At 38.1% G+C, this 21,718-nt stretch overlaps 1 protein-coding gene across 5 annotated transcripts in view; it reads right to left on the bottom strand.

Moving 5' to 3' along the window:
* CSMD3 (CUB and Sushi multiple domains 3) overlaps positions 1-21,718 on the bottom strand; it is a 591,548-nt gene that overhangs the window by 178,342 nt on the left and 391,488 nt on the right. For all 5 annotated transcript variants that reach the window (XM_083516438.1, XM_083516434.1, XM_083516435.1 and 2 more), the window contains 7 exons: positions 18,660-18,847; positions 17,156-17,344; positions 11,185-11,301; positions 7,371-7,586; positions 6,519-6,707; positions 3,297-3,466; positions 439-595 (listed from right to left, as the gene is read on the bottom strand). In XM_083516438.1, the coding sequence (XP_083372564.1) occupies positions 439-595; positions 3,297-3,466; positions 6,519-6,707; positions 7,371-7,586; positions 11,185-11,301; positions 17,156-17,344; positions 18,660-18,847 (1,226 nt within the window). The remainder of the gene's footprint in view (positions 1-438; positions 596-3,296; positions 3,467-6,518; positions 6,708-7,370; positions 7,587-11,184; positions 11,302-17,155; positions 17,345-18,659; positions 18,848-21,718) is intronic.

The following is a 21,718-nucleotide window of genomic DNA, read 5'->3' as shown; positions in this document are numbered from 1 at the left end:
GCGTGTGTATTTAAACCTAAATAATTTAATTTCTGTGCCATGAACATGCCAACAAAAGGAACATTCAAAGTTGATGTGCAAATTGTTCTGCATTCAGTCTGATCTGTTTGTGGGGGCATTAGGCAATGTTGTGTCCTGAAAATGTTGTCTCACACTTCCCATGCATCTTCCCATCACTTTCGTTATTGTCCCCCTACCCCCCCAAAAAAAAACCTGTGTTACAAATAAAGTGGGTTTGCTGCACATGCGCTCCAAACCAACCATCATTGTGCAATTTGTATTTGACAGTATGTGACTCAATTCCACCCCAAAACACCAATGTAGAAGTGTCTGTTATCCATTGAAAATGAGCTTGCATGCCCCATTCTCAGGATGAGGAACAGAGCGGTCATGGCTTTTCTGTACCCTATCCCTTCTTCTACTTTCTGAAATACTTACTGGTATAAACAAGCTGAAAACCTTCATCTGTTCCCTCAGAATCTGAATTAAACTCAAGCCAAAGGTGATTTGAAGTACTGCTCAGTGTCAGTCCTCGCAGGGAAGCACCAGTGAATGCACCTAGCAAGTGTGCAGTATTATCCCTCCCATCATATATCTGTAAAACAAATTGGCCTTGCATAATTTAAATAGGCATGACGGAGAAACAGCAAAGTAAGTCCCATATTTCAATTAGGAAACAGATCGAGGTTGTTGCATTTCCTTATTACATGTTGGGCACGAGTTATTTTCTAAACACTGTCTTCTTTTTAAGCTAAGTCAATTCAAAGAAAAAGAAAAAAGCCAAAGCCTGCACAGGGAGTAGCCAGGAACAGGGTTTCCATTTCAGCACAGAATTTGCTTATTTGTTTAATTCCTGCACTTGCTTTGCCACTGCCAATATTTTAATGTTAGCATCCATACACAGTAAGTGATAATTTAGTATACTCATTTCCACATCATGAAATAAACAAATAAATAAATAAATAAATAAATAAATAAATAAATAAATAAATGTGATCTCTTTCCAGTTGTGATATGAAAGCAACCACTGAAGAATTTCACTAAATAAGGAGTTTTGCAGATTGATATTGAAAGCAAACAAACAGATTAACTGTGGTTGAAAGGTGGAAGGACAACGTAATCTATATATAACTTGGAAGCCAAAAACATTCATGCATTCATTCATTCAACTTCCTATCCTGAGCAGGTTTTCTCCACCTGCAGATACGCTTGAAACAGCACTTTGATGATGAAAACATTTCAAGACGCAATCTGTATTTAATAGCATTCAGCCAGTTTCAAATACAGGTTTCAGATCAGAAGTTGTCATGTTCCATTTTTAGTTTATGGTGAATTAAAACTTCAGCTGGATTATCTATAGATGCTATATTTAATGCTTAGAATCTTTAAGGAATACTTATATTTGCACTTGACTAAAATCTACATTTCATTTCTGACACAAAGTACAACACAAAGGATTAAAAGTTTATCTTGTACTTAAAAAATACAAAACAAACATTTGGTATCCGCTTATATCAACATAAAAGTATTTTTCTCCTTATGGTGTGAACTGAAAACATTAAAAATTAATATGGTGTGCTTCATATTTATGTTATTTTATATCAAATGATTTCTTAAATATTGGAATAAGGAAAAAAAAAACCCCACACATCTTAGGCTGCATTCCTATACTCATTTACCTGGATGTAAGACCCACTGAACTCAATGGGAATTACTTCTGAGCAGATATGCATAGGACTGAATTATTAGCCTTGTTTTCACCTTTCCACTGAACATATGAGCACATGAAGCTGCCTAACACCAAATGAGACCATTAGTCTTCTAGCCTGCAGATGACACCAAATTATTCAGGTTGGTGAAAAACCAACTAGACCATGAAGAGATTCAAAAGAATTTCTCCATACTGGCTGAACGGGCAATACAATGGAAAATGAGATTCAGTGTTAGTAAGTGATGCACAAGGTGGAGATCTAAACCATACACAAACTGAAGGAATATCAATTGGCTGAAACAAATAATGCCACCAAACTTGCAACGGTTAACTAGCATGTAACAGAAACTTATTAGTCCTTATGTGCTCAGCTGAATTACAAAATAAGTGCAACTGCCCCCCTTCCCATTCTTGGTATGCATGCAGCTGCAATCACCCTCCATCAATCCCATTTCCTTCCCACTCGCTTATCTAATGGTACCTGTGAAGTCATGTCCCCAGGTAACCTACGAAAATCACCATGTTCACCAAGAAGACTGGTTTTCTTTCAGCAGGTGGAAAACCCTGGAGCTGTTGCTCTTGTTCCCTGATCATGGGCTTTCTGTAAGTATCTATTTGGCCATATTTGGACCAGAATGATGGACCAGATGGTCTTTCAGCCTGACCCAACAGGGTTCTTACAGTAATTACTTAAATAACAGTGAACCTGTGACCCTCCTAATGTTATGGAACTCTGACTCCTGTCAGCCCCAGCCAGCCTCTGTTCAGTTATGCAGAGAGTTGTACTCCAATAAAAATGGAAGGGCAATAAGCCCCACCGCAAAGCCTTTCACTGTGTGCAATTGAGACTGCATTATGAGTTTCAGTAGGATATGGAAGGAGACATTCTTGAGTGAAACACATATGTGACACTGTGCTAGGACACATGAAAATGATGTGGCCTAATAGCATTATAGCTTACCAATGAGAAGAAGAAAATAACTAAAAGTTAACAACAAACGAACAACAAAAACTAAATTGGCTTATCAACTTAATTCATGAATTAAGCAAATTGAAATGCTGATAAAGACTATCTGTTAAATGGAGGAAGAAGATAAATTGTTTCTGAAATATTGTTACAATGGATGTAATGAAACATGTTTAAGAAGATTCAGGTAGATGTTACATAGGTATTAATTTAACACATCAGTTGACTATAATCCCACTAGAATTTATTACTACTACTATTATTATTTACTACTACAATTATTTATTTTAAATTTACATTCATCAAATTGCAAATAAATTTATTTGCAAATAAACATGCAAAAATACAAATACGGATTACTATTACTTGCCTACAAATATAAAATTGTTTTCAAGGTTCATACTGGCGATATAATAAATCAATAAACCAATAAACTAATTCCTGTAAACATAAGGTTATAGAAAAGTATGTAATGGTCCATATAATGGTAATGGTGGTGATGTAAAGTTAGGTATCCACTCTAGTTAAATGTTTGGTTGCCTTTAATACAGTGGGATAACCAGATGAATTATATATGTTTTGAGATAACAAATACATCAGCCCAAAATCACAACGTACCTTAAGAACATCTGCTTGTGCTAAATGGAATGTTCTGGCAGATATGTTGATTCCTTTTCCTGCTTGCACTTGAATGCTGTAGATACATTCGTGGTTGTTTTCATAGTTGAGTGGGTAATTGGGGGACAGCAAAATTCCTTCATTATTTGTGGCAGAGGCTCCACATTCAGCTGTAAGCAAAACAGAATTCGAGGTATAGCTCAACAGAGAACATCAAACGTTTCACTTATGTGGGAAGTGTAAATACTATCAAATAGCATATCATATACATTTGCCGCTATCTAAAGTTCTGTGACAAAAATAAATGTCTGATTCTGATCTACGAGACACATTTCCCTTGTCTCTATATGTTTATGTACTAATTGTTATATTTGTACATTATTATTAGTCACACTAATTATTTAAACTTTCTGTTCTGAAATCTTTATCTCTGATTTTGTTGCTCCACTTGTATCACCTCTATTCATTTTTCCAGACATTTCTGAAAACAGGGCAATAAACCTGAAACAATGCCTTGGGAAATACTTATACAATCTTTGGAAGAATAAATCATCTCCAGTGTTGATACAATAAAATGAAGCACAGTAGTGGGTGGAATAAATAATGATGGAAAACCAAGATTTATTCAAAAGTGATCAATGCAATCAAAGGGAGCAAAAATAATTCTACCAAATAAAATAACAGAGGGAAACAAGTTCCATACAGAAACTGCATTAAGATTGAATGAAAGTTGTGAATACTTTATTAAAAACAAAGAAATCACGTTGCAAGTGTAGTGTAACTAAGTGATATGCATGGTCTAACCCACAATTAAAGAAAAGAGAAAGATAGAGGAAGGAAGGAAGGAAGGAAGGAAGGAAGGAAGGAAGGAAGGAAGGAAAATGGCAGGTTTTATCACCTTTAATAATCTTATTATGATGAGAGGCAATAAAAAGTTGGAATGAAAAAAGCCATTTCATCTACATTCATCAGTTAGCCCAGGGTGACAATAGTACATTATGTTCTGGCAAAAACACCTAATCTACTCATGGAACCCTATCCTAATCATATTTACATGGAAGTTACATTGATTAAATAATGTTTTGATGATCCTGGAACAAGCAACTGCCCCTTGCACATGAAAACACACCACCAATATTTAAACCTGGTTCCCCCTCTCATTTTTTCATCATGTACACATATGCAGAAAGTAGAGCTAGGTCATAAATCAGCACAATCTCTGATTAACTGGAGTGTGAAACATTGTACCCCTTCTTCCTTACACACTGTGGGCTGGTGCACAAAAGGAACTAGCCAGAACTGTAGAGTTGGAAGGGAGCATGAGGATCATCTAGTTCAATCTCCTGCAACGCTGGAATCTTTTTGCCCAATGTGGGGCTCAAACCCATGACCCCGAGATCAAGTTTCATGCTCTACTGACTGTGCCATCCCAGATCTTCATATTTGGTAAGAGCTACAAAGAAGCACCACTTGCAACACCTTTGTACATCACCTTTGCAGAGTGTTCTATATTTTATTTTATTTGAATAATCCCAAGATACATAAATTGCAATTGCAATGGCAACGGCAAACTGCATTTCCATTTGTGCCATGCTTGGATTCTGTGGTGGCTTGCACATTATCTCAAGACTCAACGTGCTTGTATGTGAGTGTAAAACTGGCAATAGATTCCTTGAAACAAAGGTCCCAGTACTGAAAATGAGCCCTACATTTCAAATGCCTTTGATTAGTTCTCATAATGGAAGAAGGGTGAAAATCCAAAGCACCCTCCCCACTTACATATCCTACAGGCCTTAAAGTGCCGGACACTCATAGCTTGAAGGTCAATGGCTCCAAAAGAGCAGAAGCTGTTTGAGGTATACTTGACATCTGCCTGGGTTTCTCAGTTGGCCTAGCCCTTGGATTTATTGTCTGCAGAAGAAATGCCCTTCCACTCTTTTCAAAAAAACTTAGTGAGTGAGATAATGCGTGATGGGTGTTATTAGGTCAGAAGGAAAGGAAGAGGAACACCTGTCCACCAAACACAGTGGTGGAAAGTTGGGTAGGTGAAGTGACAGGGTATGTCTGCAAAAGTATCTCTTTTGCAATTTCTGCATAATAATTTTTTGTTCAAAATCCCCAAACATTTCTACTGTAAGAGAGATTCAGCAGTGCAAGGAGAGATGGCAGTATTTTGAACATGCACTATTTTCTCATGGGGAAAAACTCAAATGAACATGTTATTTGGTTGACAGATTAACTTGAAATTTCAAAAAACTATTGAGAATCCTGGCCCTGTTCCATATCACACATAGAAGAAGCTAAGTGATGCAGGAAGGCTGTAGGAACATATGGGCATCTTAATACTAGATAAAACTGCAGTACAAGGGTGACATTTCTCATGCCTAGGAAATTTGTTAGTAGAGCACAATCTCTTTTATCAAGTGCAATTCTCTATTCAGGAGCTTTAAATACATTTTAAATTAAGGAAGGATAAAATGTATCTGTGGGGCTTAATTAGGAAAATGTATGGCAAAATTAAGATTTTACAATGTATAATGTTTTAATTTGCTTCTAAATTCCAAGCCACTCAAAGAAAAAATCTTTATACAACACAACAATCCATTTCCTAAGAACCTCATTCATTATTCCAAACAAAGGGATGCTATTTTGAGAGATTAAGACAATACCCCCTCTTCTTTTGAGAGTTTTAATGGTATAATCCCAATACAGAAAGAATAGGTATGTCATACTTTCAGTGCCAGAACAAATGGAAAAAAATGTGGATAACTTAGATTTGGGATTCATGTTTCCTTAAATTTAAAAACGAAGGGTAGGATTCAGTATTGCACAATGGCAAATGTTTCATCTGCAGAAACATTACACTTTGCCAGATGAAATACAGTAATCCCCACACGCTGTTATGGAGCTTCTACCCCAGGCAAATCTCAAGGGTTGTGAAAGGTCTTTGTGATGGAGCTCTCCCAAAATGCATTATTTGTAATGTAGGAAGATCATTAAAAGCGTATATCTCCCTACTCTGAACACTGACTGCAGGTTCAACATTCGCCTGCAAATAGAACCAAGAAACCTGACAAATTAAGGTGAAAAGACATGGGAGATGCAAAGGCTATATTGTTTCGGAACTAATTGGAGTGGTATCATGCTTATCCATGCGGTATAGTTGCAACTCCATGGACAATGACTACACATACAAGCAAATGAAAGCAGCTGACCACGTACCCACACACCTGGGCAGAGGTGCACTCCACACTCTTCGGCCACCACCGAGGCAGATAATCTCTGAAGCCCCTTCCAAGCGGTATCCAGAAGAACAGGAGAATGTTAGAGTGTCTCCAACTCCAAAGTTAAATCCTATTCTGCTTCCAAACTGAGGAGTCCCAGGATCCTCACAAGGTTCAAGATTATATTCTACAGAGGCAAAAAAATCAAATTATTGCTTCAAAAAGAATTAAAGGCTTCTTCATCACCCACCCTGTTCATTATAACAAGCACACATTTGTACCTGAGCCTCAGGTACAATTTAGCCTTCAGATACATTTTCAGAATAAATGATCATATAAGTAAATAGGCAATTCAGCTACAATTTAAAAAACCATGCCCATAAACACTCATAGCGTCTGAGAGATGCGTGCTTACCATTCCTATAAGAGCTATAAATGTCTCTGAGTCTGACACATAAAATGAACCAAAATAACTGTGCAGCATAAAAGCATGGCCAATTTCCTCATGGGCTCATTTGGAATCCCACTTCTTGAAATTAGACTTCAAATCACTCTGATACAGTGTGATTTTCCCAATGAATTATGTGCTTTACAGTTTATTATCATTTTCTTCGGCGTCCACTACTGAAAATGCCACAGCAGATGAACTGAGATTGTTATTACAGAACCAACAACAAAAACAATTGTAAGGTCTATTTTTAAGAAGTGTAAGGAAAGTTACTCGTCATAACAAATATATTTGGACTGTTGCTTTCTCCCAACACCACCACCTCTGCCTCTTCGAGATCAAGCCCAGTGAAATAGCAAATGTTCCTCCACTTTATACAAATAGCTCATTTTGCTGCCTTACCAGAGAAAGTAATATTAAATCCTTCATATGATATTGAAAAGTCAGAAATAAAGCGCAACTGAGCCCTGAAATTTCCATAGAGACCAGCGTTGATTGCTGACGGAAGTTCTGAGCCAGTCAGGCGTGCCAGAGGCTGAGTGAAGCTGCGATTCTCCGTGATTAGTAAGTAGTCGTGATGATCTTCCAAATGAAAGGTGTGAAAGGTGAACTGCACTCCTATTAGAAAAATAAAATTAGACTCACATATCACATAGTTAACATGAAAGCAATTATATCACTGATTAAACTCATACATTTCATTACAAACAGACTCAGAAAATTAAACACAACTTACATTACCCTTGTTCTCATTCCCCCAGGTTTTTTTGTGTGAGGTAGGGGAAAAGGAATATATATATATATATATATATATATATATATATATATATATAATGCATTTCTATGTGTTAATCTGTATTTTGTGACTGGGTAGGAGGACGAAGATTGCTTACACTGAAGCCATTGCTCATCATTTACAGAAGCGATGAATGAGTTTTGTTTGCCTTTTTAAAGGCAATCAAATGTAACTTCCCAAACTAAAATTGCTTTTTGTAACAGTGTCATTTGAATTTGGTGAAACATGCAAGTTGAGGGCAAGTTTGTTCTGAGGTGTACTAAAGCAGGCATAGGCAAATTCGGCCCTCCAGATGTTTTGGGACTACAACTCCCATCATCCCTAGCTAAAAAGACAAGTGGTCAGGGATGATGGGAGTTGTAGTCCCAAAACATCTGGAGGACCAAGTTTGCCTATGCCTGTAAATGTTTTATTATTAAACTGCAGTGCAGTAATCATCTGTATTAAGCAAAGAAAGAAAAACAATATTGTCAGGAATGATACTGAAATATGAATCTCAGCGAAGGGACAAAATTAGATACAACCTCAATGTTTTATCCATTACACCACATTACAACTTTGAGAACATTCCATCAAGATGCTATTGAAATACTTGGGAATTTTTTAATCATGAAAATGGTGTCTCAATTGTTCTAGAGACACCTTTTTCTTGATTAAAAAATTCCCAAGTATTTCAATAACGTCTTGATGGAATGTGCTCACAGCTGTAATGTGGTGTAATGGATAAAGCGTTGAGGTTCTATCTAATTTTCCTGTTGCTTAGGTTCATATTTCAACAGTGTGTGGATGGACTGTGCTCACAATTGAAATCTACTGCAATGGATAAAATGTTGGGGTTGCCTCCTTTGCTATTCCAAAGGCTCTCCCAGTTCTCTGGGACAGTTTCTTTTTGGGGTGGGGTGGGCTGAAAAGGAAAGGAGGAATCAATAAAACATTAATTTACTTCTATCCATGGGAGTCCTCCACTGAACTGAACAATAGAAGAGAAACAGTTGGATAAACCATTTGGATGAAAACCAGAGTGATCCATATTCAAATCATCACACAGATCTTAATTTAACCCAATCTGTGTTTCTCAGTCTTATCCTACCCTGAGGCTATTTTGAGGATACAATGGAGAAAGAAGAAGAAGAAGAAGAAGAAGAAGAAGAAGAAGAAGAAGAAGAAGAAGAAGAAGAAGAAGAAGAATTTGATATCCAATTTTATCACTACCCTAAGGAGTCTCAAAGTGGCTAACAATCTCCTTTTCCCTTCCTCCCCCACAACAAACACTCTGAGAGACTTCAGAGAAGTGTGACTAGCCCAAGGTGTATGTGGAAGAGTGGGGATGCGAACCCGGTTCACCAGATTATGAGTCCACCGCTCTTAACCACTATACCACACTGGCTCTTAATCACATATGGCACCCTGAATGCAGCAAGTCCAACTCTAGGAGCCAGTGCAAGTGCATTGGAAGACTGGGGTTGCCAGTCAATTGAAGCAACTCTGCACACTGTGGCCAAAAAAATTCCACAATTTAGTTTTGCTCCATCTGAAAAAAGTACTTCCTTTACTCATTAATCTTCCCACATCCAGCTTTTCCTCATCTGTTCTGTCAATTCTGACCAAATTCTTCTGACTGTATTATATTGTCAAGTGTGAATTACATAGTTACTGAGTTGTATCTCTTTATAATGTATTTATCACCATCACCATTATACTGTGGGGGGATATTGTTTTTGTTTGTTACTATGTTATGTATCTTTATGTTTTTATATTGTAAACTGCCCTGTGATTCTTGGATGAAGGGCGTTACAGAAATTTAAGAAATAATAATTATTATCAGTGCTTTTTTCGGGGGGGGGGGGTGCAGGGATATGCATACCCCTAAACATTTTGTGAATCTAAGTTTGGCCTCATTGAGGGGCAGTATTTCAATATGAGTAGGAAAATGAGAGTACCCCTAAACATTTTTTTTTAGAAAAAAAAGCACTGATTGTGGTGATGATTTATGTTTGATGACATTATTGTATTATTAATTGGTTTACTGGTGGTTTTGTTTGAATTTGTTAGCATGTCTTATAATTGTCTCCGAAATACTGTGATATTTACTTAAAGCTTATTGTGAGCTGCCGTGGACATGGTGCACCAAAGGGAAAGGACATGTAACTAAAAACTAAACTAAAGGTAGACTATTACATTTCTACTTTGCCTATTCAGTGAGATAATATTAAAAAGTGCCCCTCTGTCATTAGGGCCTTCTGGGTTCTATCCTTTTCATACCTAAGTATTTTCTTCACTCTGGCAGCAAATTATATCAGGTTGCTATGCTTAGCAATTTACATTTATCGTGATTTACCTCCACTAGTATATCACTACATTGACTGGAATAGATCTGCAGTGGTCAGAGACACTGAAATGAATGGCTTATCTCTGTGGGGAAGGACTTTTTAAATCATTCTGTCAGCTGCCATGCAGAAAGTGATCTTCAACTTCCAGCTGTTCAGAAAAGTGTGTAAGGTCCCTACATTATCAGTCACAGCGTTATTTATCTCGGGAATGCAGTGATGGATGAAGCTCACTACAAGACCACAAGGCAAGTATGAACAGTGCATTTTGGTAACCTCTGATTGGATTCCCCATGTATATAAACAAAAAGCGATTCTAGTTAACAACCTGGAATCCTTGATCTCAAATGTCCTTTTTGTGTCAGAGCAATTCCAGAACAAAGGTTGAAGTGGCAGTCCACCTGCATGCCAGTTATTTGCCAGCCCATCATCAAAAACTTCAAAAATAGCCTCCCCACATTCACAGTGTGAAAATGGGGCAGCAAAAGCGAGGAGACTCTTTTGACTCAGCAATACAGTATGTTGAGGGTAAACTGGGAATTACAGATACATAAAATTATTACACGAAGCTATAGAATCTAAGGAGGCTTAGTTAATTTATAAGGTCTCTTTATCCAGCCCATGGGACTTTCTACAGGTCAAGCTCCTCACCTGTCCTGCTCTTTGCCCAGTGTGATTTTGAGTAGCTGGAATATATTCTCAATTTGTTTTCCTTGATGGTGGATATACAGGGCGGGTCTTTTAAAAGAGGCCCCATGGAACATGTGTACTCTGTATCTACGGGGCCTCTTTTAAAGGACTCACCCTGTAGAAGGTGTGTAGAAACACTCTGGCTTTTATGCAGCTTACATTTCGCCTATGGTGCAAAAGTACAAATTGCATCTATTGCTCCTCTTCATTTTGGCTCTGAATCTACCTGCTATGAGGCCCTCTGGCTGAAAGTGGTTTCCAGCCCCGTATTAAGTCAACTTTTGCATTTGATGTTGTTTGTGGCCACCACCAAGCTGAAGAACTTCATGAGAAAATAGAAACTCAAAACTAGAACGAAAATTATGTAAAATGTGTTGTGGTTATGAAAAACGTAATTCTATACCTTTTCCATGAGTAACATCAACAGTCCATGTGCAATTCAGTGAATTGGGATACAATTCAGGATAACCTGGAGATAAAATAGTCCCACTTGGTCCTCTAACATCTCCGCCGCACAAAGCTGAAAAGGGAGCAGGTGGGGAGAGAAATGTAGTAGGCACATAAACGCAGGCAGTCATATTATAATGAAGCATGTGAAATAGCAAGTTGAAATTCTATTATCTCTGTTTAAACAATAGCCTATATGTGGGAGTGCCAACAGTTCCCTTGGGTGACAAATCTCTAATTGTAGCCAATATTTACACAAAGTGCTCTGAAAGGAAACATGATTAATTAATTGTTGAGAAGCTTTGGTAATAAGTATTAAGAAAATGAATTGCTAATTATACTGGTTGATTTGAGAAAATTCCTAGTTGGGGCGGGGGGATGTTTCCATAATAAGAATGGAAATTATTTATATTTCAGAATCACACTGAATACTAAACACCAATATAAGTCTATCTAGGAAAGGGGTATGCAATTGAGGAAGATATATTAAAGAGAGCTGGAAATAGCTTGAGAGAGGGAGCACTTTTGCGTGCTATGCACATGTGGTTCTTTTGTCCCATATCACTAATCAGTTTTTAAAGTTTCTGAAACAAAGTAAAAAGTATAGGTGTGTATCGAAACACACAGACAATGACTTACTTACTTGGAAATAAACAATATACAGTGGTACCTCAGATTAAGTACTTAATTCGTTCCGGAGGTCCGTACTTAACCTGAAACTGTTCTTAACTTGAAGCACCACTTTAGCTAATGGGGCCTCCTGCTGCTGCCGCGCCGCCGGAGCCCGATTTCTGTTCTCATCCTGAAGCAAAGTTCTTAACCTGAAGCACTATTTCTGGGTTAGCGGAGTCTTTAACCTGAAGCATATGTAACCTGAGGTACCACTGTATCTTTATTCAGTCTAATAGCAGTGCAGGCTTCTGCAGCAAGCACAAAGCCATGAAGTAAAGATCCCAAGGTACATTAGCTAGGGAATCAGAGAACTGTAGAATTGGAAAGTACCCTAGTCCAAAGACCTTAAAGGAAGGAGAGTCTACCACTTTCTGAGGCAGTCCGTTCTACTGTCGAACAACTCTTACCATTAGAAAGTTCTTCCATTAGAAAGTTGGAATCTCTTTCTTGTAACTTGAAGCCATTGGTTCGAGTATTACTCTCCAGAGGAGGAGGAAACAAGTTTGCTCCATCCTCCATGTGACAGCCCTTGAGATATTTGAAGATGGCTATCATATCTCCCCTCAGTCTCCTCTTCTCCAGGATAAACATACCCAGCTCCCTCAACTGTTCTGCTTAAGGTCCTTGATCATCTGAGTTGCTTTCCTCTGGTACACCTTTTAGCTGCAGTTTGTATCAGATTTTAATATTTGTGGGCTGGATTATGAACACTGGCTAGGAATAGAGGTTGGATCTGCATAGGTTTTTTATTTTATTTTGTAAGACTATTTGAGAGGGTTTTAACCTTAAAGGCAGCTGATAAGTATTAAAAAAAACAATAAATAAATAAATAGTCATCCCCACACAAGCGTAAGTTTTATGTACGGTAACTCATTTCCTAAACTCTCTTATTCTTTCCATGTTAACTCTTCCCTGATCATCTACATCCCTCATCTCACATCACATCTCTCATCCCATTCTCATGGATTAAAGAATTTCTAATACATCAATTCTAACACAAAGCCTATGCAAATGCCCACGCGCCTGCCTTAGAGAATGGACTTTTTGAAAGAATATCTTCTATGACAGCATTTACTGAAAATATAATTCCCTTTTGCCTTAATTGGAATTTGCTTCTCTTGTCCAATTTTTGATATAGATCCCTAGCTGGCTCCTAAATCCCAGCTCCATTTATTATTTTCAAATAAAGCACAGTAGCTGTATTGGTCTATTATACCTAAATAGCAGAGACATTAAAATAATTCCATATGTTCGGACCAACCAGTATTCCATAGCGCAAAGGCTTTTGCAATACTGTTTAGACTGCTTGAACTTTAGAGGTATTACTGCATCTTGTTTTAGACCAGCAACACTAATAGCATATGGTCATAATCTAATGACTATGAACTTTTATATAAAGACTGAGAATTTCACCTTGTTTTACAGTGACTTATATATATATATAAACTTGCTAAGTTATGCAAAATGCCATACCCATTTTTCAAGCATATTGTCAGAATACCATCTGGATGCTCAGTGCACTTATAACCCAGATCATGTGTATTCTCCTACTAGTGCTACATTGCTGCAGCAAAATATGTTGCAAAATACTAGTGGGGCCATTTGTAAATGGTGTCCCCCTCCCCATCCAAGCCAAATAATTTGTGCTTGTGCAGCAAATCTAAAGATCAGATTGCAACAACTCCTGTTCCAAAAACTCAATATCTAAAAAATACATTCTAACTGATTCCAAATATAAAATCCATCTTAAGATGGTAAGTGAAATGTGTCTTGGAAATGCAGCAATAAAAGGATACATATGAACAGAAGCAGGACACAAACAATTGTCGGCTACTATCTACTGAACCATGTGCCATTGCACAACTATACAACTTGCAAATGGCTCTAAGAACTTTACTGACTTATATTCATGAATGGCATAATCATTAACCATTTAACTGCAACCTTCACTAGCCCGAAGCCTTACTCCTCTGATGAGAGCTGGCCGATATCATTGTTCTGCTCCCTACCTTGTTAAATTATCAAATTCTAAATGATCAACAACACAATGTGTTCTTGCTTATCACAAGCATTCCTTGGGTCAAATGCTCTCAAGCCAGCAATCCATGAGAAGTTGGTTGTGGTAAACCTCTACTGGGTAACTTGATGTCATGAGATGCTCATCAGTGTATCAACATTACTCTCACCCTTTCAAATTTACACTATACCCTCCCATTGTGACCTACTTAGCTGGTAGACCTTGGTGAATTGAACCAAATCCAAAGGCATTACAGTAGTATGGAGTAGGCAAAAAAAGCTTGTTAGCCAGTTTGGAACATGAATTCAACCTCATCCAATTACCAGGTAGTCCAGTGCTGTCAAAATGGGGGTAGGCAACCTGTTATTGCTGCTTCAAATTGAGTGAAAACCAAATCCCTGGACCCCTGCCCACTTTCTACCACCTCTCCTACCACCACTTGGGGAGAAATTATTTTCTAAAAGTCACTGAGTTTACAAAACCCAGACATTTCCTTCCAAGACTGTCCTTGACTTGGCAATCCTCCATGCCTTATAGGAAAAACTATACTTGGTCTTAGCCAAAAGGCCGAGAAACATTCTCACTTTATGAAAACTAGTGTCTAACTAAAGGAAACAATTGAGTGGAATGGATCCAACTTTGAGTTCATACAAGGGACAGACCTCTCTCCAGTGGTCAATTCCAAACTAGCCCCAAAACATTACTCTGGAAGAACCAATAGGGTAAGGGAATTAAAATGAATTCAGCCATGAATCCATAAATGGGCTAGAATAAACATACCCAATCTTGCCTTTAGAGGATATTTATTCAGTGGACAATTGCCATTTAGAAGGGGGGAAATAATCTCATTTACTTAATGAATTGCACACTAGTTCAGCATCTCAAGGAAGAAATTTGTCACAATATGTAATGTTATTGCACAGTAGAGAAAACTGTTCACAGAGAGCTCCTTAATAGTGTTTATTTTTAGACTATAAGCATGTGGTGCATAAGAAAACATTGCTTCTACTCTTCGGTCAAGTATTCTATTCAGTAAAGAGGTCCTGATACATATCCTAACTACAGTAGCATCGCCATGGACGATTGCAAGTGAGGTATGGAGAATGGTTTTCTGCAGCTAGAGTAGCAAAGCTTTGAACAGCTGACTTGACAACTATGTCACTGAGTTCAACCTCCCACAATGACAATCTCTCCAAGGCAGCCTTCTAACTTATGGAAGAGTGTCAGGGAAACTACATGTTACTTCTATGGGATTACATGTACAGTGGTACCTCAGGTTAAGTACTTAATTTGTTCCGGAGGTCCGTTCTTAACCTGAAACTGTTCTTAACTTGAAGCACAACTTTAGCTAATGGGGCCTCCTGCTGCTGCCGCACTGCAGGAGCACAATTTCTGTTCTCATCCTGAAGCAAAGTTCTTATCCTGAAGCACTATTTCTGGGTTAGCAGAGTCTGTAACCTGAAGCGTTTGTAACCTGAGGCATATGTAACCCGAGGTACCACTGTAATAGGGAAAACAAATGCTGTTTCAGTGTTGTGTAAGGAATTTCCAAATCTGGTTTCCATGTTAGGATAAAACTGAAACAGCACAGAATGAGAAACAGAACCTTTGAAAAGCAAAAAGAGTCAAGTCAGGGGTAGAGCCATGCAGTCTAAGCAGGCTGAAACATGGGGGACACATTTTAAACTGAACTCAGCTTTTTGTGTGTTTTTTATGTTACAAAGTTTGTAACATTGAAGTAGAAATGGCGGCCGGGGGGGGGGGGGGGAGGAATACAAGAATGAAGTGGAAACAAGACTAGAAAAATGAGAAGATTGGAACTGGAAAAGGAAGCAGCAACTGAAGCAGAGGATCTTGCAGTGAAGCCAGGAGCATTCACATTGTTAAAGTCACTTTCTGCTTGCAGACCAGCTTTTAGATCTGCAACCTAATAAATTATGCAACCTAATAAATTATGGCCACAGCACAGCCGTGCTAAAGTCTGAGTATCATATGAGATAGGAATCATTAAGAAACAAATATTGAAGACCTGATACCTCAGGGTTCAGGTCCAGTTTTTTTATGGGCAGACTAATTAGCCTTGCAGGAGTGTTGGAGTGGATTTTACTACCTGCTAGCCTATGAAGATCATTAATTTTATTATTACAAGAGAGCTGTTATCTGGACAGAGAAGGTGTCCCGATATTTGCTTCTTCAAGAAGAGCTATGTTTTCTTTTGCCAAGCATTTCAGCAAAAGAAAAAGTGGAACATTTCATACTTTTACAGGCTGTTGTTGGACTACAACTCCCATCATCTCTGACCACTTGTCCTGTTAGCTAGGGATGATGGGAGTTGTAGTCCAAAAACATCTGGAGGGCCAAGTTTGCCTATGCCTGTCTTAGAGCACGGGGATCAGGATTCTGTATGTACCTGACTAGAGTAGATAGGGACTCATCATCTAGATTAGATTACTGCAACACATTGTACGTAGGGCTGCCTCTGAAGACAGTTCAGAAACTTCAGCTGGTGTAGAATTTGGTGGCCAGGTTGCTCATTAGGGCAAGATGTTTGAGCATATTACACCAATCCTGGCCCAACTGCAACGGCTGCCAAGTAGCTTCCAGGCCCAATTCAAAGTGTTGGTTTTGACCTATAAAGCCTTAAATGGCTCAGGATTGCAATAACTCAAAAAACAAAACAACAAAAAACAAGAAGACCTCTCTCCCTATATAAACCTCCCAGGTCCTAGTCTGACACACTAACCACTACACCATACTGGCTCTCTACCTCTCCCCATAATAAACTGACCTGGACTCTGCATTTATCACCTGAGGCCCTTCTTTTCCATGAGAGGTTTGGTACCCCAAGAACGGGCCTTTATGCAGTGGCCCCCTGTTTGTGGAATGTTCTCTCCAGGGCAGTTTGGCTGGTGCCTTCCTTATATACTTTTAGGCACCAGGAGAAAATGTTCCACGAGGTCTTGGGCTGATTAATATTCTACACCCTTTCAGCAAAATTATTGAGCAAGATAACATATTTTCTTCCAGATGTTGTTGGCCTACAATATTAATCATCCTTTAGTTTATTAACAAGTAGACCTGGAGTCTTTAGTTCATAAACAAGCAGAAGAATCAGGTTTGCAAAAGTAGGACCAGCCTCTCTCCTTCCTTAACACAAAGCTAGCACTGATAAATCTGAAAGCCATTCTGATGGACACGCCATAGATTATATTTTGTGCTAATTTGAACTGATTCTTACCATCACAGGTAGGGAGTGGATGGCTCCACCAGTGGTTCTTTTCACACAGCAAAGGTTCTTCATGGCTGAGCCTATATCCTGGGTCACAACCAAATGATACCGTTGAGCCAATAGAAAAGTCGTGCCCATAGCGACGACCATGAACAGGTATGCCAGGATCCAAGCAAGAATAGGTGTTTACAGTTACACCTGGAGTGGAAGGGAACAAATGTTCCAAATATGAAATGAAAGAAAGGACTGAGAAATATAGTCTAACACGGTTGATTAATATATCCATGCATAATGAAACTGGGAGGATATTGGTAGTGGGAAGCAGTGAAGAAAAAAGGGAAAGATCTCCAACACTGGTCAATTGTTTCAAGTGTGAATGGTGTTTGTGGAAATACCCGTATTTTTCGCTCCATAAGACGCACCAGACCATAAGACGCACCTAGTTTTTGGAGGAGGAAAACAAGAAAAAATATATTCTGAATCCCAGAAGCCAGAACAGCAAAAGGGATCACTGCACAGCGAAAGCAGCACTCCCTCTTGCTGTTCTGTCTTCTGGGATAGCTGCGCAGCCTGCATTCGCTCCATAAGACGCACACACATTTCCCCTTCCTTTTTAGGAGGGAAAAAGTGAGTCTTATAGAGCAAAAAATACGGTACTATGTAAATGAAATGCGTGTGTGTTGTGAACAGTGTGAGTGAGAGCATAAATCTGGATATGAAGGGATGGCTAGGAGGGGGAGAGAGAGAGAGAGAGAGAGAGGAAGGAAGGAAGGAAGGAAGGAAAAGAGCACTGTGCTGACATAAAAAACCAACTCATGGAAGCACACAAAAGCCACAGACTGCACAACTGAAGTAATTCAGTTCTGGGAACTGCTTCCTATAAATGTTTTCAATTAATCTCACACCTGTTGAGAATAAATCCAAATTAAATCAACAACTGTTTTCCATAAAACCTGGGCACTCTGTTTTGATGGGAAGCCCATCACCTACCTAAAGAATTGCCCAAACTTCTAATTATGTAGGGCTGCTCAGTAACTTAACTAGAATATGACATCAGGGAACCAAATCGAATGTCACACTGGTTTCTCAAGTTCTGAGCAACCCATGTTAACTTTCCCTTACAGCACTATTCATTTAAAAGGCTTAGCAAATCTGGGCCATTTGCAGGTGTTACAAAAGCTATTCCAGAATAATTTGCAATAAAATGCTGGTGAATTTTCATGAATAGTTTTTTTTTTTTTTAGAAATTCAAACTGATGCAGAAATGAATTTAAGACTGAAAAAAATGAGAAACTAAGAGAAACCCAAACTGATTGATGTGTTCTTTTTCATTAGCACCCTATATATGGGTGCCATGTTAATCCATACAGCTGTTGACACACAACAGATATACACATAGAGAAAGAAGAAAAATGTATGAAATGTGTGTTCGTGCAAGCATACACATACACAAATAAACAAGTCTGATGCTACAAAATAACCTTAGATACTAAGGAAAGCAAAAGCTACTTACTTTCATAGTGGATTTTGAATCCATTGTTAGAACGACTGTTGTCTGTTGTAAACAGAAGGTAAATGAAATTGGTACTACTGAACAGAAATTGGGGGACCTGTGTACCATTGTAAGATCCTAGAAGTGGTGAGAGAAGATTTGGTCCATCGTGCACTTCCAGAACATCGTAATTGAGTTCTGTCTGGAATCTATGTTGGAGAAACACACATAATATAGACGTAAAATATACCCAAAGATCATACAAATGAAACACTGTTAAAACTGATAGGCTACATATAATATTTAGATGAAGCATGCATTTTGTAATCAAATCCTTATTCAAATTAAACTCCCTAAGTGCAAAGAATGTGTGAACCTTGTCCTTTTATTTCCATTGAGTTTTATGATGTTCCATCACACTGTGTCAGTTATCCACAGTAACTCTGGAGGTGACTCAGATATCAAAGACACCAACCTTTTTGCACATATGCATCTCTAAATGCCCCGACAAAGGGACTTCTCAGTTTAACTTCTATACTGACAGGGCTCAGTTGTCAGTTTTACTGCTGCTCTTTACAACTATCACAGCAGTGAATGAATAATGCACAAAGCCTTGGGGAGAGGGGAACTAACAATATTCCTCCCCAATTTATGAAACACCCCATCAGATCCTTTAGTTCAGCTCCTTGTCACTTTCACTTCTACTGTGAATGGGCTTTTCTGAACTTTTTTTTTAGAGGGGTGTGTGTAGGAAAGGAAGATGTCAGTTCTACCACTGCTCTCTGAGCAAAGGGCTTTCTACATTTCCAAAGTTGTTCAATATGTTAAACCAGGAAAAGATTTATTTATGATTAGTTATTTATTTACAGATATATCATATGCTCAGTGGTGGAGCAAATGGCCCCTCTTTAAATTGTATCTGAATATACAAATTGCTAATTTGCTATTTCTTACAGCTGTGTCCTCAATAGTTGTATCGTTGTCTCTACCCATGATATTGCAAGGACATTAACTATGCAAAATCATATTTTATTACACTGATCTCCCATAGCTCATATAAGGTTTTGCAACCTGTGGTTCCTCTGCTAAGCCTGGTCCCCTGAAGAGCTTTTCTTGTACAGTTGCCAAAGCAGAAGCAAGCAGCATACAAAAGTTAGCCCTAAATTTTTAAAATGTGCACCAAATACTTGCATTTTCAATCCATCCTCATTTAAGTGACAATAGAAACTTAGCACATGTTTAATGCTGCAATCCTTGCACTACTTGCTCACTTCTACTTCCATTAATACCACCAGAATTGGCAGAAAATGGTGTGTGTTTTTCTTTTTTGTTATGCAAATATAGAGAAGCATCCTGGTAAATACCCATGTTTGAACAGTCATTGTTTAAGTCAAAGCACAATATACAGTAACTTTATGACTTTATGACACAATATACAGTAACTTTATGTATCTGAAGAAGTGTGCATGCACACGAAAGCTCATACCAAGAACTAACTTAGTTGGTCTTTAAGGTGCTACTGGAAGGAATTTTTTTATTTTGTTTATGACTTTTGTATTGGACCATTCACAAAATAAACCTGAAATAAATATTAATTCAAGTCCCTGAAGGAAGGGGGAAAGCGGCAAGGCATATATTCAAAGATGTCACTTCCATTAGAAATAATTTATTTTTCAAAAAGGCATTCTGTTCATGGAAGTCCTTCTTATTTTCCTATGTTTTAGATCTTGGAAAACATCTGATTCATTCTCAAAACCACTGATCATAATAATGTACCCCAAAGCTTACAATTCTAAAGATTATGTATTAATTAACACTATAAAGTCTTGATAAAACAATCCCTTCTGACCACTCATTCATTGTGTTCAAAAGCAAGATTGAATTTTACTGGGTTTCAAAAGCAAAAGATTGAACACTGATCATAAATTTACAGGAAACTGGAGCAGCTTGCAAGTCCTAATGCAATTGTGTCTTGAACAACAGAATGGCGGGCTATTAATGGCTTTATTTTCAGAACGGAAAATGCTTTCCAGTTTAGAAACAAAACTTGGAACACAATAGGCTAACAAAAAGAAAAATGCACTTTGTGATAAAAGTGCAAACTTGATATTCACTAAGTGATGCCGAAGTTAACATTGGGATGCTTCTGTAATATCTCAAAATCAAAATGGTGGCTTATTTTGTAACTCTGCAGTGTGTGGAATGGAAAAAAAAATGCACCATTTAAATCCCTTGAGTCCAACTCGCTCATCTTTCTCTTTTTTAAAGACATGTAAGGGACACTAACAGTATTAAAATGGCTTGTTTTTCTTAAATGTGATTAAGCATTACTTCTAATGATTAAGAAGTGGCTACAAGTTATTATGTGAAACCATTCTTTAAAATAGATTTGCAAAGCATGGTTTGCATTTATTATAATTACACTATTATCTGCATTAGGAAAAGGCAGTTTCTGAGGGTACAAAATCAATAATATATAAAATCATCAACAACAACATCATCATCCAAACTGTCGATTTCCAGGTGGAAGGCAGGTTTCTCCTAGTGTCACCACATACAGAGCTTAACCATGGTATAGCTCTGTATAAGTGGAAACATGGCGAAACTATACATCTGCATTGGACCCACCTCGACATTGTTTTGAAATAACACTAAACCATAGCTTAGCATTATATGCATGGTCTTTCTCCCCTAGCTTTGCTCTCCTCTTGTGTGACCAGAGGGGATAAAAAAACATCCATTTCCATTTGAAACCAGCCACAGCTTTTAGTGGTTTACAACACAGCCACAGTGTCAACCATATTTGCATGTTATTAAAAACTGTGCGGCAATATTTTAAGATGATACTGCATCTTTAGAAATCACCTGATTCCATCCATTTCCCACCTTCCCCCCAAACAAAGAAACATTTTAATTATTATTTTTTCCACCAAAGGCCACTATCATTGCCATCAAATCAGCAAGGTTTTATCTATCTGAAAGCAAGCTCAGGAGTCTTCCCTCCCCAGCCCCCTGGGGTGGGAAAGACATAGGAATACTTGTGTTTGTTCAGTAAAAGGCATACCATTGTATATTTCTTC

Source organism: Podarcis liolepis (assembly GCF_965112155.1).
Source record: "Podarcis liolepis genome assembly, chromosome: 8".
Lineage (NCBI taxonomy): Eukaryota > Metazoa > Chordata > Lepidosauria > Squamata > Lacertidae > Podarcis > Podarcis liolepis.
The sequence above is the reverse complement of the archived record's forward strand: the minus strand, read 5'-3'. Positions and strand labels throughout refer to the sequence as shown.